Here is a 12,744-nt window from a genome sequence, read left to right as displayed (position 1 = left end):
TGATTCTCAACTTTCTTGCCTGCCAATTCCTCTCAAAATCTGAAGCAACACACAAGGTGCTGGAGGAACTCAGCAGGTCACGCAGCATTAATGGCAGGTAATGGACAGTTGACGTCTTTGGGTTAGGACCCTTCATCTGGACTGATGTAGATCACTTTTTTAACCAAGGAGTCCGTGGACCCAAGTTGGGAACCCTTCATCTACATGAAGGGTCTGCACCTGAAAGGACGACTGTCTATTCCCCTGGACAGATGCTGCTCCACCTACTGAGCTCCTCTAGCAAAAATGGGTTTTGCTCCAGATTCCAGAATCTGCAGTCTCTTGTGTCACCTCTCAGAGTCTAGCATGACCAGTGAGATAATTTCTCATCTTCTGAAGTTCAGCGAGCACAGACCAATATTTAACTGAAGAATGAAGAAAACAGGCAAGATCTGAACACAAAATAATCACCTTAACTAGACAAATCTTTCGTCTAACCAAGATGTTTAGTTATATCCATGTTGTTTGCTCCTGAAGTACAGGAGCCTACAGTAACTCACTAAGACCAGAAGATCATAAGACAGAGGAGCAGAATTAGGCCATTCAGCCCATTGAGTCTGCTCTGCCACTCTATCATGCTGATTATGATCTCTCTCAACCCTATTCCCCTGCTTTCTCCCCGTAATCTTTGAGGCCCTGATTAATCAAGAACCTATCGACCACTGCCTGAAACATACCCAAAGACTTGCCCACAGCCCTCTGTGATAATGAACTCCACAAATACACCACCCTCTGACTAAAGAATTTTTTCCTCATCTCTTTTCTAAATGGACAGTTCTGAGGCTGTGTCCCTGGTCCTAAACTTCCCCAGAGTAGGAAACCTCCTCTCCACATCCATTCTATCCAGACCTGTTGGCGGGGACCACCGACCAGGTGTGAGCCACGGTGGCAGGACCTCCGGCACTGAGTCTGAGCCGGTGGTGCAGAAGGGTGGGACGGAGAAGAGGAGAGCTGTCATCATTGGAGACTCTATAGTCAGGGGAGCAGACAGGAGATTTTGTGGACGTGAGAAGGACACCCACATGGTTTGTTGCCTCCCAGGTGCCAGGGTCTGTGATGTCTCTGACTGGGTGCACGACATCCTGGTACGAGAGGGAAAGCAATCAGAAGTCATGATACATGTAGGGACCAACGACATAGGCAGGAAGAGGGATGAGGTCCTGAAGTGTAAGTTTTGGGAACTAGGCAGAAGGCTGAAGAACAGGACCTCAAGGGTGGCGTTCTCAGGATTGCTGCCAGTGCTACGTGACAGTGATGGTAAGGATTGGAGGAGATAGCAGTTGAATGCGTGGCTGAGGAGTTGGTGCAGGGAGCAGGGTTTTAGATTTTTAGATCATTGGGATCTCTTCTGGGGAAGGTGGGACCTGTACAGATTGGATGGGTTGCACCTGAACTCAAGGGGGAGCAATTTCCTTGCAGGCAGGTTTGCTAGCATGGTTTGGGAGGGTTTAAACTAATTTGCAAAGGGGATAGGACCCAGAGCGATAGAGCAGTGAAAGAAGTGCAAGGACTAAAGCCAGATCTAACATATACAGAGGCTTTGAGGAAAGAGAAGCAGAATAAACAGTGTAGAGGTAGTAAGGTAGAAGGGCTGAAGTGTGTGTCCCTCAATGCAAGAAGCATCAGGAACAAAGGGGATGAACTGAGAGCTTGGATACATACATGGAATTATGATCTAATGGCCATTTCAGAGACTTGGCTGGCACCAGGGCAGGAATGGATTCTCAATATTCTTGGATTTCAGTGCTTTAGAAGGGATGGGGGGGGCGGAAATGGGGAGAAGGGGTGGCATTACTGGTCAGGGATACTATTACAGCTACAGAAAGGGTAGGTAATGTAGCAGGATCCTCTTTTGATTCAATATGGATGGAAGTCAGGAACAGGAAGGGAGCAGTTACTCTGCTGGGGGTATTCTATAGGCCCCCTGGTAGCAGCAGAGATACAGAGGAGCAAAATGGGAGGCAGATTTTGGAAAGGTGCAAAAATAACAGGGTTGTTATCATGGGTGACTTTAACTTCCCTAATATTGATTGGCACCTGATTAGTTCCAAGGATTTAGATGGGGCAAAGTTTGTTAAGTGTGTCCAGGACGGATTCCTGTCACAGTATGTTGACAGGCCGACTGGGGGGAATGCTATACTAGATCTAGTACTAGGTAATAAACCGGGTCAGGTCACAGATCTCTCAGTGGGTGAGCTTTTGGTGGACAGTGACCACCGCTCCCTGGCCTTTAGCATTATCATGGAAAAGGACAGAATCAGAGAGGTCAGGAAAATTTTTAATTGGGGAAGGGCAAATTATGAGGCTATAAGGCTAGAACTTCCGGGTGTGAATTGGGATGATGTTTTTGCAGGGAAATGTACTATGGACATGTGGTCGATGTTTAGCGATCTCTTGCAGGATGTTAGGGATAAATTTGTCCTGGTGAGGAAGATAAAGAATGGTAGGGTGAAGGAACCATGGGTGACAAGTGAGGTGGAAAATCTAGTCAGGTGGAAGAAGGCAGCATACATGAGGTTTAGGAAGCAAGGATCAGATGGGTCCATTGAGGAAAATAGGGAAGCAAGAAAGGAGCTTAAGAAGGGGCTGAGAAAAGCAAGAAGGGGGCATGAGAAGGCCTTGGCGAGTAGGGTAAAGGAAAACCCCAAGGCATTCTTCAATTATGTGAAGAAAAAAAGGATGAAGGAGTGAAGGTAGGACCGATTAGAGATAAAGGTGGGAAGATGTGCCTGGAGGCTGTGGAAGTGAGCGAGGTCCTCAATGAATACTTCTCTTCGGTATTCACCAATGAGAGGGAACTTGATGATGATGAGGACAATATGAGTGAGGTTGATGTTCTGGAGCATGTTGATATTAAGGGCGAGGAGGTGTTGGAGTTATTAAAATGCATTAGGACGGATAAGTCCCCGGGGCCTGACGGAATATTCCCCAGGCTCCTCCACGAGGCGAAGGAAGAGATTGCTGAGCCTCTGACTAGGATCTTTATGTCCTCGTTGTCCATGGGAATGGTACCGGAGGATTGTAGGGAGGTGAATGTTGTCCACTTGTTCAAAAAAGGTAGTAGGGATAGTCCGGGTAATTATAGACCAGTGAGTCTTACGTTTGTGGTGGGAAAGCTGTTGGAAAAGATTCTTAGAGATAGGATCTCTGGGCATGTAGAGAATCATGGTCTGATCAGGGACAGTCAGCATGGCTTTGTGAAGGGCAGATCGTGTCTAACAAGCCTGATAGAGTTCTCTGAGGAGGTGACCAGGCATATAGACGACGGTAGAGCAGTGGATGTGATCTATATGGATTTTAGTAAGACATTTGACAAGGTTCCACACGGTAGGCTTATTCAGAAAGTCAGAAGGCATGGGATCCAGGGAAGTTTGGCCAGGTGGATTCAGAATTGGCTTGCCTGCAGAAGGCAGAGGGTCATGGTGGAGGGAGTACATTCAGATTGGAGGATTGTGACTAGTGGTGTCCCACAAAGATCTGTTTTGGGATCTCTACTCTTCATGATTTTTATTAACGACCTGTATGTGGAGGTAGAAGGGTGGGTTGGCAAGTTTGCAGACGACACACAGGTTGGTGGTGTTGTAGATAGTGTAGAGGATTGTCGAAGATTGCAGAGAGACATTGATAGGATGCAGAAATGGGCTGAGAAGTGGCAGATGGAGTTCAACCCAGAGAAGTGTGGGGTGGTACACCTTGGAAGGACAAACTCCAAGGTAGAGTACAAAGTAAGTGGCAGGATACTTGGTAGTGTGGAGGAGCAGAGGGATCTCGGGGTACATGTCCACAGATCCCTGAAAGTTGCCTCACAGGTGGATAGGGTAGTTAAGAAAGCTTATGGGGTGTTAGCTTTCATAAGTCGAGGGATAGAGTTTAAGAGTCGCGATGTAATGATGCAGCTCTATAAAACTCTGGTTAGGCCACACTTGGAGTACTATGTCCAGTTCTGGTCACCTCACTATAGGAAAGATGTGGAAGCATTGGAAAGGATACAGAGTAGATTTACCAGGATGCTGCCTGGTTCAGAGAGTATGCATTATGATCAGAGATTAAGGGAGCTAGGGCTTTACTCTTTGGAGAGAAGGAGGATGAGAAGAGACATGATAGAGGTATACAAGTATTACGAGGACTAGATAGAATGGACAGCCAGTGCCTCTTTCCCAGGGCACCACTGCTCAATACAAGAGGACATGGGTTTAAGGTAAGGGGTGGGAAGTTCAAGGGGGATATTAGAGGAAGGTTTTTCACTCAGAGAGTGGTTGGTGCGTAGAATGCACTGCACTGCCCGAGTCAGTGGTGGAGGCAGATACACTAGTGAAGTTTAAGAGACTACTAGACAGGTATATGGAGGAATTTAAGGTGGGGGGGTTATATGGGAGGCAGGGTTTGAGGGTCGGCACAACATTGTGGGCCGAAGGGCCTGTAATGTGCTGTACTATTCTATGTTCTATGTTCTTTTCAATATTTGACAGGTTTCAATGAGATGCCCCCCACCCCCATTCGTCTAAGCTCCAGTGAGCACAGGCCCAGAGCCATCAAATGCTCCCCAAATGTTAAACCTTTCATTCTTGGGATCATCCTTGTGAATCCCCAGTGAACCCTCTCCAATTCCAACACATCTTTTCCTACACAAGTGGCTCAAAACTGCTCGAAATACTCCGTGTGGTCTGACCAATGCCTCAGAATTACATCTTTGTTTTTGTATTCTAGTCCTCTCAAAATAAATGCGAACATAACATTTGCCTTCCTTACCACCAATTCAACTTGCAAGTTAACCTTTAGGGAATCCTGCGCTAGGACTCACAAGTTATTTTTCACCATAGATTTTTGAATTTTCTCCTCATTTCAAAAATAATTCACACCTTCAATCCTTCTACCAAAGCGTATGACCATACACTTCCCAACACTATATTCCATCTGCCACTTCAGAGTTTAAAGTAAATTTATTATCACAGTACCTTGGTAGGGTTCTCATCTATATTAACTGTAATGTTAACTGTTAACTGCTAATTATAAAATGGCTCCTCTGAAGTGTAATAATGAAATGGCTTCTTTGCAATGTTAACTATGAGGTAATGCTCTCTGTAGCTGAAATGTTTGGGTTATAGACAATAGACAATAGGTGCAGGAGTAGGCCATTCAGCCCTTCAAGCCAGCACCGCCATTCACTGTGATCATGGCTGATCATCCACAATCAGTACCCTTTTCCTGCCTTCTCCCCATATCCCTTCACTCCGCTATCTTTAAGAGCTCTAACTCTTTTTTGAAAGAATCCAGAGAATTGGCCTCCACTGCCTTCTGAGGCAGAGCATTCCACAGAACCACAACCTTCTGTGTGAAAAAGTTTTTCCTCAACTCCGTTCTAAATTGTCTACCCCTTATTCTTAAACTGTGGCCTTTGGTTCTGGACTCCCCCCAACATCGGGAACATGTTTCCTGCCTCTAGCATGTCCAATCCCTTAATAATCTTACATGTTTCAATCAGATCCCCTCTCATCCTTCTAAATTCCAGTGTATACAACCCCAGTCGCTCCAATCTTTCAACATTTGACAGTCCCTCCATCTCAGGAATTAACCTCGTGAACCTACACTGCACTCCCTCAATAGCTAGAATGTCCTTCCTCAAATTTGGAGACCAAAACTGTACATAATATTCCAGGTGTGGTCTCACCAGGGCCCTGTACAACTGCAGAAGGACCTCTTTGCTCCTATACTCAACTCCCCTTGTTATGAAGGCCAGCATGCCATTAGCTTTCTTCACTGCATGTTTACTTTCAGCGACTGATGAACAAGGACACCTAGATCTCGTCGTACTTCCCCTTTTCCTAACTTGACACCATCACATAGTAATCTGCCTTATAGTTATAGATAATGGAGGAACTAACCAATGGAAGCTATGTTATTTTATCTGTATGTGTGGGAACCTGGGTGAGTGCGCGGGCTTTTCAGGAGGAAAACCGAGGAGGAAGGATGTGCTGGACGCGCTCTGGTCGACCACCGTGGATGGTCCTAGACAGCGGGTCGAGGAGGTCGGAGGAGATCGACTGGTGGAAAGAAGACCCATTAATTGAGCTCCAACTGTTGTGCATGAAGTGGTTGAACTCTGACAAGTTTGGCACCTTTTACTTTCCTTTTATATTGTGTCTCTATTAATTACATAGTTCCAGTAAGATCTATATAGTGTAATCTGTAAATTGTACATTGTGTGCTGTCTGATATTTGATGTGTGAGTTTGTACCAGGGTGCATTACACAGCAACTACGCAAACACGAGACACGGTTTGGCGGGAGGACAGGGTTTCCCCTAGATAAACACGAGCCGATAGACCTGAGCATTACACCTATATGTCACCATAAACAACCCTGAGATTTGTTTCCTTGTGGGCACACTCAATCACTCCATGATAAAATAACCACCATAACAGAATCAATGAAAGACCGCATCAACTTGGGTGTTCAACCACTGTGCTAAAGACAAAAAACGGTGCAAATAAAAAATATAAATCAATAATAATAATAAATATCAAGAACATGAAACGAAAAATTCCTGAAAGTGAGTCCATATCTTTGCCCATTCTTCCCAATGTCTAAAACCTTCTGCAGACACCATGCTCCAACACTGCCCCTCAAACTATCTCTGCATTGCCCACAAAGTTGGCTACAAAGCCAATTCCTTCATCCAAATGATTGATATATAACATTGACCCCTGTGAGAAAGGACCACCTTTCTTCCCACTCTTTGCCCCCTGCCAGTCAGCCGATCTTCTATCCATGCTAGTGTCTTTCCTGTAATACCATCAGCTCTTATCTTGTTACATAGCCTCATATGTGGCACCTTGGCAAAGGCCTTCTGAAAATCCAAGTAAACAACACCCACTGACCCTCTTTTGTCTATCCTGCCTGCCATTTCCTCCAGAAATCCAACAGCTTTGTCAGGCAAGGTTTTCCCTCAAGGAACCCCTGTTGAAATTACACAAACACGAGGAAATCTGCAGATGCTGGAATTCCAAGCAACGCACATAAAAATTGCTGGTGGACGCAGCAGGCCAGGCAGCATCTATAGGAAGAGGTACAGTTGACAGTCCGGGCCGAGACACTTCATCAGGACCTGAAGGGTCTCGGTCCGAAACGTCGACTGTACCTCTTCCTATAGATGCTGCCTGGCCTGCTGCGTCCACCAGCAATTTTTAATGTGTGTTGAAATTATCCTATTTTGACATGTGCCTCCAAGTACCCTGAAATCTCATCCTTACTAATAGATTCCAATATCTTCCCAACCATTGAATATAGACTAACTGGCTTATAATTTCCTTTCTTCTGCTTCCCTCCCTTCTTAAGGAGTGGAGTGACACTTGCAATTTTCCAGTCCTCTGAAAACATGCAAGAATATAGTGATTCTTGAAAGATCATTACTAATGCCTCCACAATCTCTTCAGCTACTTCTTTCAGACCCCTGGGATGTAGTCCACCTAGCTTCAGACTATTCAACTTCCCAAGCACCTTCTCCTCAGTAATAGCAATGATACTCAGCTGGTGCCCCCTGACACTCTCATATTTCTGTCATTCTGCTGGTGCGTTCCACAGTGAAGACTGATGCAAGATGCTTATAAAGTTTGTCCACCATTTCTTTGTCCCCCATTGCTAACTCCCCAGCATCATTTTCCAGTGGTCCAATCTCTCTTTCACTCTTTATATATCCGAAAACATTTTTGGCATCCTCTTTGATACTATTGGCTAGCTCGTCTTCATATTTCATCTTTTCTCTCTTTATTACTTTTTCTAAATTGCCTTGTTGGTGCTTAAAAGCTGTCTAATTCTCTGAGTTCCCACTAATTTTTGCTAAATTATATGCCCTCCCTTTTGCTTTTATGCTGTCTTTGACTTTCTTTGTCACCCATGGTTGCCTCATCCTCTCTTCAGAATACTTCTTCATCTTTGGGATGTATCTTTCCTGCACAATTGCCTCAGAAACTCCAACAAGTGCTGTGGTCTTCCCTGTTAGTGTCCCCTTCCATTCAACTTTGGCCAGCTTCTCACTCATGCCTCTGTAATTCCCTTTAATCCATTGTAATACTGATAAATCTGACTTTAGCTTTTCCCTCTCAAACTGCAGAATGAATTCTATCACATTATGATCACGGCTTCCTAAGGGTTCCTTGAGGTCGCTAATCAAATCTGGGTCATTACATAACACCCAATCCAGAATTGCCATTCCCCAAGTTGGTTTAATTATAAGGTGCTCTAAAAAGCCATCTCCTAGGCATTGTACAAATACCTCTCGGGATGCAGCACCAACCTGATTTTCCTAAATCTATCGGCATGTTGAAATCCCCCATGACTATTGCCCCATTGCCTCCTTCACATGCCTTTTCTATCTCCCATTGTAATTTGTAGGCTACTGTTCAGAGACCTGTATATAATTCCCATCAATGTCTTTTTACCCTTGCAGTTTCTTAACTCCAGCCACAAGGATTCTACATCTTCTGATCCTATGTCACCCCTTTCTTAGGATTTGATTCCAATTTTCACCAATGTTGCTACCACCACTACCTCTGCCTACTTGGCTGTCTTTGGATGTTAAACTTCCAATTATGACCTTCTTTCAGCCACAACTCAGCGATGCCCACAACATCATACCTGCCAATCTCTAACTGCACTAAAACCTCATCTAACTTTTTCCATATACTGTCTGCATTCAAATATAACACCTTCAGTCCTGCATTCATCACCCTTTTCGATTTTGGCCCCCCATTACACATTCATCTGCCAGATCATCTTATTCTAACACTGACTGGTGTGTGGCACAGGCAACAATCCAGAGATTACCACCCTGGCGGTCTTGCTTTTCAGCTTTCTACCCAACTCCCTACATTCTCTTTTCAAGACCTCCTCCCTTTTTCTATCTATGTCACTGGTTCCAATATGTACTACGACTTCTGTGTGTTAGCCCCCTTCCTTTAGAATGCTGTAGACCTGACCAGATATATCCCTGACCCTGGCACTTAGGAAGCAACATACCATCTGGGTGTCCCTTTCATGTCCACAGAATCTGCTGTCTCCTCTTCAAATTATGGAATCCCCTTATCAATACTGCAGAAGGACAATAAAATCTGCAGACAATGGAAATCAGAACAACACACACAAAATGCTGGAGGAACTCACCAGGCCAGGCAGCAGTTATGGAAAAGAATCCGGATGAAGGGACTTGGCCTGAAACATCAACTGTTTACTCTTTTCCACAGACGCTGCCTGGCCTGCTGAGTTCCTCCAGAACTTCTGTGTGTGTCACTACTGGAGTCCTCTTCCCCCCCATGCTTCTGAGCCACAGAGAGAGAGTCAGTGACAGAGATCGTGTCGCAGCAGCTTCCCCCTGTAGGTCGCTCCCCCCCACCAACAATATCCAAAGCAGTATACTTATTATTGAGGGGAATGGCCACAGGGGAACTCTGCACTGACCAACTCTACCGAGGTGCACCACTGAATGCCACAGAAGATCCCTGTGGCTATTTCTATCTTCAATATCTCTATTTTTCCCTTTCAGGGTTCTTTTGAAGACCCTGACCTGGAGTTACACACTGACTTTGGTTCTTTGTGGGAATGGGACCCGCTCTCGGGGTCTCACGACTGGCCGCTATTTGATATAGCGAGGACGTGGCCAAGAAGATTAGCGCGCCTTCAGGGTTCGGGCGAGCGGACTCAAGGTCGGTACTGCTGCCTGATATGTCGCGGGAGTACACGGAAGATCGAAAGCAGCAAGCTGGTTGCTGGTTGTGTGCCCAAAGACCCGAGTTCTTTGGGCACAGAGCTCAGAAAACGCGATGCAACAGACTTTTAACATCGTAAGTCAGTGAGTTGTTTATTATGTCTCCCCTCTCACTGTGAAACAGAGACACCTCGTTTTCCCTTACAAGGGAGAGAGAGAGCCTGTGGGATGTCAAATTACCAGGTGAATGAGTAGTCTTTGGGGTACTGCAAGTCTGTGTCTTTATTGATGCTTTGCTGCACGCTTGAGTGTTTGGTGGCGGGCGCTGAAGCTTTTTTTTGCTGATGGGGGAGGGGGATTGTTGTCTTGCTGCTGTTTATGTGTGGGTGGGGGGAGCTTTGGGGTTCAAACGTTTGTCATTCGTTCTTTGGGGCACTGTTCTTGTGGATGGTTGCGAAAAAGAATAATTTCAGGATGTATATTGTATACATTTCTCTGACATTAAATGTACCTTTGAAACATTTGTAGACTCTACAACTCCTCCTCCTTAAGTATATAACTATATGGTTTCAATGCACATCTGTATTTTGCACTATTAATTTTTAATGCCATATTTTGTATTGTTTTTGTACCCCAATGCTTGCATTTAACCATATAACAATTACAGCACAGAAACAGGCCATCTCGGCCCTTCTAGTCTGTGCCGAACACTTACTCTCACCTAGTCCCACCGACCTGCACTCAGCCCATAACCCTCCATTCCTTTCCTGTCCATATATCTGTCCAATTTAACTTTAAATGACAACATCGAACCTGCCTCAACCACTTCTGCTGGAAGCTCGTTCCACACAGCTACCACTCTCTGAGTAAAGAAGTTCCCCCTCGTGTCACCCCTAAACTTTTGCCCTTTAACTCTCCACTCATGTCCTCTTGTTTGAATCTCCCCCACTCTCAATGGAAAAAGCCTATTCACGTCAACTCTATCTAACCCCCCATAATTTTAAATACGAGTCCCCCCTCAACCTTCTACGCTCCAAAGAATAAAGACCCAACTTGTTCAACGTTTCTCTGTAACTTAGGTGATGAAACCCAGGTAACATTCTAGTAAACCTTCTCTGTACTCTCTCTAATTTGTTGACATCTTTCCTATAATTTGGTGACCAGAACTGTACACAATACTCCAAATTTGGCCTCACCAATGCCTTGTACAATTTCAACATTACATCCCAACTCCTATACTCAATGCTCTGATTTATAAAGGCCAGCATACCAAAAGCTTTCTTCACCACCCTATCCAAATGAGATTCCACCTTCAGGGAACTATGCACCATTATTCCTAGATCCCTCTGTTCTACTGCATTCTTCAATGCCCTACCATTTACCATGTATGTCCTATTTTGATTAGTCCTATCAAATTGTAGCACCTCACATTTATCAGCATTAAACTCCATCTGCCATCTTTCAGACCACTCTTCTAAATGGCCTAAATCTCTCTGCAAGCTTTGAAAGCCTGAAATATTTTGTATTTCAAAGTATATATTTCTGACTAGGCAACTTTGCAACAATAATTTCCTTCAGGATAAATAAAGTTTTATCTTATCCTATTTCATTCCCTTTCTCCTCTCCTAACAGTCATCCAGGTCCTACCTCCTTAGGGGTGACTACCTCCCTGTCGCTCCTATCTGTTACCTCCTCATTCTCCCTTATGAGCTGAAGGCTATCAAGTTGCCTCTCCAGTCCCTTAACACGGTCTCTGAGGAGCTGCAGCTCGGTGCCACTGTTGCTGATGTGGATATCACCTGAGCAATCAGTGATATTTTGCCCCAGAGTGTCACCGGACTCTATGACCCAGGAGAGTGTCAGTCCTGAGCTCAATGCTATCCTAACCAGATAACATTTCAACTGGAATCTCAGTTCCTTTTCCATAGTAAAGGAGCTCCAGCAAAAACGCAGAACAGAGCACATTACTGGCCCTTTGGCCCACAATATTGTATCCACCATTTACTTACTCCAAGATCAATCTAACCCTTCCTTCCTATAGAGTCCTAAATTTTTCTATCATCCATGTGCCTATCTAAAGGAGTTTTTTTTTAAACTGTCCCTAATGTATCTGCCTCTAGCAGCATCCCTGGCAGGACGTTCCATGCACTCACCACTCATGGTGTGCAAAAAAAAAAATTAGCTCTGATATCCCCCATATACTTTCCTCCAGTCACCTTAAACTTTTTATGCCCCCTGGAGCTTCCCTTTAAATCTCTTTAAGTTAATGTGGACAGGCCTGTCTTGGGGTTGAAGGACTCCTTGTTATTGTAAGTGGGTGGGTGGATGGCAGGAAGGAAAGGGGGCTTGCTTTGCTGAACAATCTGGTTATGCTACGTTGACGATGAAATGTACGGCATCCCCCAGCACATCCTTAGGTTGTTTCAACGTACATACGATAAGTGAATCTGGCACTAAAACACGAATCAGAAAACCTAGGACACTCCTGTACATCAGCCATCATCAACTTACCCATCAAATGACTTCATCAGAAATTAGACCTTAAGATATAGGAGCAGAATTAGGCCATTTGGCCCACTGAGCCTGCACCGCCATTTCATCATGGCTGATCCATTTTCCCCTCTCGGCCCCAGTCTCCTGCCTTTTCCTCATATCCCTCCATGCCTTGAGTAATCAAAAATCTATCAACCTCTGCCTTAAATATACCCAATGAATTCCACAGATTCACCACCTTCTGGCTATAGAAATTCCTCCTCAGCTCCATTCTAAAAGGATGCCCTTCTATTCTGAGACTATGTCCTCTGGTCTTACACTCTCCCACCATAGGAATTGACCTTAAACCATTGAATCTGATGTAAGTAACCACTGACCTAATTTTCCAGTCACGTATATGATCAGCAGGGCTCACAAGAACAGACTGTCCTTTGGCACGTACCTTCACAGGTGAGCTTTGTAGACGCCAATCCTAATCGCAGAACTGATCGGTTTGCAATCAGCCCATCTTTT

General features: G+C 44.9%; 1 protein-coding gene across 1 annotated transcript in view; it reads right to left on the bottom strand.

Annotated features, from left to right (window-relative positions):
• Positions 1-12,744, bottom strand: part of ppp1r37 (protein phosphatase 1, regulatory subunit 37) — a 169,439-nt gene that overhangs the window by 40,276 nt on the left and 116,419 nt on the right. The window contains exon 9 of the mRNA XM_063063474.1: positions 12,674-12,744. This exon is cut by the window's right edge and continues 71 nt beyond it. Coding sequence (XP_062919544.1) covers positions 12,674-12,744 — 71 coding nt within the window. The remainder of the gene's footprint in view (positions 1-12,673) is intronic.

Source organism: Mobula hypostoma, chromosome 12 (genome assembly GCF_963921235.1).
Source record: "Mobula hypostoma chromosome 12, sMobHyp1.1, whole genome shotgun sequence".
NCBI classification, from domain to species: Eukaryota; Metazoa; Chordata; class Chondrichthyes; order Myliobatiformes; family Myliobatidae; genus Mobula; species Mobula hypostoma.
Note: the sequence above shows the minus strand (reverse complement) of the source record. Positions and strands in the feature narration are given on the sequence as shown.